This window comes from Portunus trituberculatus, chromosome 25, assembly GCF_017591435.1.
Source record: "Portunus trituberculatus isolate SZX2019 chromosome 25, ASM1759143v1, whole genome shotgun sequence".
NCBI classification, from domain to species: Eukaryota; Metazoa; Arthropoda; class Malacostraca; order Decapoda; family Portunidae; genus Portunus; species Portunus trituberculatus.
The window spans coordinates 7,801,153-7,806,152 of NC_059279.1; the positions used below are offsets into that span (position 1 = coordinate 7,801,153).

Genomic DNA, 5,000 nt, shown 5'->3' on the forward strand with positions numbered 1-5,000 from the left:
TGGAACCCCCCCAAACATGCGAAGAGTACTCCATACTCAATATTGGAGATGTGTGTGTGTGTGTGTGTGTGTGTGTGTGTGTGTGTGTGTGTGTGTGTGTGTGTGTGTGTGTGTGTGTGTATTAATCACTTTGTTTCCACTTACTTATCTATTTATTTTTTGTCTGTCTCTTTTTCCATTACTACGGTTAGTCTAGTGAAAGGAATTGAAACAACTATCTTACCATACCTGGAGATTTGTTGCTGCTGCTATTTGAAATCCTTTGTAATCCTTTGTTATCTATCGTAATTCCTTGTCTTATTGTTCCGAAACCCACTGCATGTTCTTTGTTCATCAGAGTCACCTTATCATTCAGACCTGTTCTTTACCTTCAAGTAATTAGAGGGAACAATATGTCTTGTCTTCGTAATGCAAAAATGTTATATCTCATTTAACTTCTTTCATTTTACCGAGCTCTTTATTTCTGATTGAGTGTTTCCTTACACTATCTTATTGTTGCATTATATTGTTTCCACACATGTTATCACTTATTTTCACTTACCATCACATTATCATTATCACTATCATTATCACTATCATCATCACTAATATCATCACTATCCTATCATCACACTTCACTTATCATCACTTACTATCACATTACCATCACTTATCATCACATTCTTATTTTTTTTTCGAGACAATGACGGCGTTATTCAGACACTGTTTTCTTCTCGATAGTCTTCCGGCTCTTCATTTTCTTTCAGGAAACTTATCGACATTCTTTTGGGTGTTAGAGTGATCAACTACAAAAGACACAGGATTCATGGGGCTTTTCCTTTGTAGATTCAACGCTGCGTGTAGCGGCGCGTCGCTCCTTGATCATCTTCTGTCTGGAGGAAGTGAGGATCAGCGAGCGCGACTTACAAAAAACATCCCCAAGGCTCGCTCTCCAAAGCTTCAGTGGCAAGAAGAAATATACTGGTGAGTGTTGCCATAGTTAGTGTGTCGTCTTCTCTGTTGTTGTTGTTGTTGTTGTTGTTGTTGGTGTTGGTAGTGGTGGTGGTGGTGGTGGTGGTGGTGGTGGTCATTTCTTTTTGGGCATAAAAAGCTTTTCTATGGTGAGATATATGTCAAGTAGTAGTAGTAGTAGTAGTAGTAGTTCTAGCTGTTTTTGTAATAATTTTTGTTATTTTTGTGCAGTTGCTCCTGTCGTCATTAGTCACCACCAGTGTTTTTCCTCCAGTGTACCGTCGTGATATTTATCGCCATGGAGTTGGTGCGGAAACAGGGCTATCCTTTTACAAACGTACAATATATCTACAATGCCCCACCGTCCCTGCTTGCTGCATGACGCAACACGGGTGGCGGCGGTTGTAGGACTGGAGATTGGTTTACTGCGTCCCTTACGTTACAACATTTCCTCCATTTACTAAACCTACCTCGAACTCCTTCCCGTCATCTCACCGCTGCCACCAGTGCAACAGATCCTGGCTATTCACTTTACCTGGTGTGTGGAGGCGTGTGTCTTGCCTATAAAACGGGTATCTTTGTTGTGTTGCGTGCAACACCTGTGGTGCCTTGCAGCAGCACCAGTTTTTTTGACAGGCTTTTGATGAGCCGCCGCAGGGAACGTGGGCGGTAAGACATATAGTACCTCGTGTTTGTAAAAGTTTATTGACTTTATGGTATGGCACATGGATTAATTGATAGTGACAGAAAAGATATGTATAAGGATAGGTAGGTATGCTTAATTTTATGGTATTTTCATGTATCTTGTTTTGTTACACGATGCAGTGATGAAAAAAAAAAAAAACAGTAACACCATTTCTAGCTGCAGTGATGCCTTCAGTACAGAAGAGAAAGATGGTTTAAAAAGTAATTGTTGTAGAGTATCAAAAATATAAACCCAATTGATGTTTCATCGTTTACATATACATAGACTATTTGATATCCAAATGGACTATTCATCATACTATGCAGGAACTGACAACAAAAGCGATACAAACATTGAAATCTCCATCAAATAATACATAAATGAAATTAAATATGTGTCTCTTTGAACATACCAAATTCTATCAGAGCATAAAATCATCAATCACTTATTTGACCAATTCAAACTATGGGAGTCGTACTGCAGGGACGAGTGTTCTGCTGAATGCAATAAAGTTCAAGTAATGTAACACAAAACTCACTCACCACGCCTATACGAGTGCCGACGAATACAATTTTCCTCTACAAAACTGGAGAGCCTCGAGGACTCCTGACCTGCCACATAACCAGCCGATATCAGGTTATGTGTGTGTGTGTGTGTGTGTGTGTGTGTGTGTGTGTGTGTGTGTGTGTGTGTGTGTGTGTGTGTGTGTGTGTGTGTGTGTGTGTGTGTGTGTGTGTGTGTGTGTGTGTGTGGCGTAGCGGCAGCGATAGATATGAGTGAACGCCACACAGCTGCACAATGACACAAGATTCAGAGCGACCATCACCAGAAGAACCACTTTTAGAACCTTTGTGGATATACTGTTACTGTCAGTGGATTCGTTTTCTCTTCTTTTTTATCTCCTATCTTCTGTCGTCTCTCTCCTTTTGCTGTTCTCTCTTGTCCTTTATTTCTTTCTTCTTTATCACGTGGTGGTCTTTCAGTGCCTCCCACATGGACGTGTTGTGTTTGTGCTTGAAGTACCATAACCCAAACGTTTGTCCTGATGCCTCGCTTGTCGCCTGTACCTGTGTGGAAAGATAGCAATTGTGGCTGCATCTGAACACACACACACACACACACACACACACACACACACACACACACACACACACACACACACACACACACACACACACCGCGTAGTGTAGTGGTTAGCACGCTCGATTCACAACCGAAAAGGCCCGGGTTCGAGTCCCAGGCGCGTTGAGGCAAATGGGCAAGCCTCTTAATGTGTAGCCCCTGTTCACCTAGCAGCAAGTAGGTACGGGATGTAACTGGATGGGAGTGTGTTGTGGTCTCAGTCCTACCCGAAGATTGGTCTATGAGCTCTGAGCTCGCTCCATGATGGGGAAGGCTGGCTGGGTGACCAGCAGGCAACCGTGATGAATTATACACACACACACACACACACACACACAAAAAAAAAAAAAAAAAATGCTATTGATGATGTCCTTGACACTACGCGCTACTAAGGACAGGTGGTTGTTCATGTTTTCCTGTGTGTCGGTGGGTGTCGTCGCTCCTCGCATGGCGGCTGCTCTGCTCAGCCTGGCATGTTTAGAGCTTCTATCATCCCCTGAGAGTCAGACCTGGTGGTGAGAGGTCTGAATCACTCCAGGATAATCAGGACCACAGCAGGAGGGAGGAACTCTTGATGGAAACATTTATTGTATCAACCGCCAGGATACTTGCTAGGCTGGGAGCCCCGCTGTTCCAGCCGGAGAGCGGTTCTGTCAGGAAGCAAACACTTGCTCCCTATATTTTGTGTGTCCCCCCCATCTCATGGAAAGAAAAATTCGTTGGTGGATGCTGTGTCCAGAATGCAAAGGACTCGTATCTATGACATTTGTAGAAAGCTGAAACCTGTTTTGAAATGAACGCAGTGGCATGCATGGATTTATAAACAGAAAATTTGTGTACAACAAAACTACTTATTCAAGAGGCATTGCAACTCGACGCATCAGCAGGCTTGCTAATCAATGTCGCTACAACATTCCTCCACACATTTTGATTTTAAGATTTTATTGGTAATAACATTACACTGACGCATTGGGAAAACAATGTCAAGTGTTTTAAGAAATGTATAGCAATGTATTTCTTTCATCGTCTGCGAGGATTACTTAACAGGAAATATAACACCACACAATGCAAGTGCGTGCTAAGAAAAGTTTACCTTACATGCAGCAGTAATGGAAGGATAAGATAAAATTTATTACTCTTGTGTTTACATTTTCCGTAATAATTAGTATTCCCTCTCAATGTTTTTAAATGCTTTGAGTGTCATTGGGTCCGCCAGGCGCGGCGATGGTTTCAGAACGCCCCACATGCCTTGATGGAAGAGGCGAAGGTAACAGCGCTGCCCGCACGGGAGTGGAAAGCGAGGCCGTGCTTCAATTTCACTAACGATGAAACTTTTTTTTTTTCTGTTAGCGAAACGGACACAAGAGGAAACATTCTGCCACGCATTCCTGGTATAAAAATTACTCGTGGTGCAAACAGATTTTATTTTTTTCCCTCTCTCGCACAGTGGCTATTTTTAGAGCCAGTCAGTGTCCCACTAGAACCATTTCTGTGGACAGGACTGAAAGGCTGTAAGATTAACGCCGCACTGCAATGCATCAGCCTCCCTGCGTCCCAAAACTGTTAACAATATTTCAGTTATCTTTGTATACTCTTTAAAATATAAAAGCTGTATGATCCATCATTACGGCGACAAATTGCCCATTAATTCATCTCATGCAAAACTGCAGCTTTCTCTTAAGTATCTGTATAGTTCTGAGGGACGAAAAATAAAAACTGCAGAGACGAGCGTCGTGAACTCACCCGCAGACATGACGCCCTTTGTCCCTTCCCCACGCGGCTGCAGTCCTTCTGGTGGTAGTGATGGCACAGGCCGTGATCCAGAGACCTGTGGAAATCACTCACCTTTGACTAACCCTTTCACTTCTAATCATGCCTTCTCATAATCAGTGGCAACTTTTAAAAGACTTTTTTTCATACTACAATCTCTGAAATATGTGCTTCTGCAGTCTGACAAAGGTGAAATTGTTATTGATATTCCCTTTTCTTGATGTCCATCGAGATAATTTATTAGTGTGTTCTCATTATTAATAAAAGACGACCAAAAGGGTTATTAACTCCACTTGGACTCAAGAACAGCCATGTTGGAAAAAGAATATAGTTTAGTTCGCTTAATCTTTTCAAAGGAAACGAAGATCATCAAACAGCGAATTTCACATCATAGATTAGCATTCAGAGCTCAACAAGAATTATATGCATGGACAGAAAATAAAAGATAGAGCAGGAGGTTGATTTTATATTT

The 5,000-nt window shown here is 42.0% G+C and overlaps 1 protein-coding gene across 1 annotated transcript in view; it reads right to left on the reverse strand.

Annotated features, from left to right (window-relative positions):
- Nucleotides 1–2,346: 2,346 nt before the first annotated feature.
- The window catches only part of LOC123508538 (chondroitin sulfate N-acetylgalactosaminyltransferase 1-like), a 17,693-nt gene continuing 15,039 nt past the window's right edge, over nucleotides 2,347–5,000 (reverse strand). Inside the window, exons 7-8 of the mRNA XM_045262274.1 lie at nucleotides 4,502–4,586; nucleotides 2,347–2,703 (exon numbers count right to left, since the gene is read on the reverse strand). Of these exons, the coding sequence (XP_045118209.1) occupies nucleotides 2,539–2,703; nucleotides 4,502–4,586 (250 nt within the window). The 3' untranslated portion in view covers nucleotides 2,347–2,538. The remainder of the gene's footprint in view (nucleotides 2,704–4,501; nucleotides 4,587–5,000) is intronic.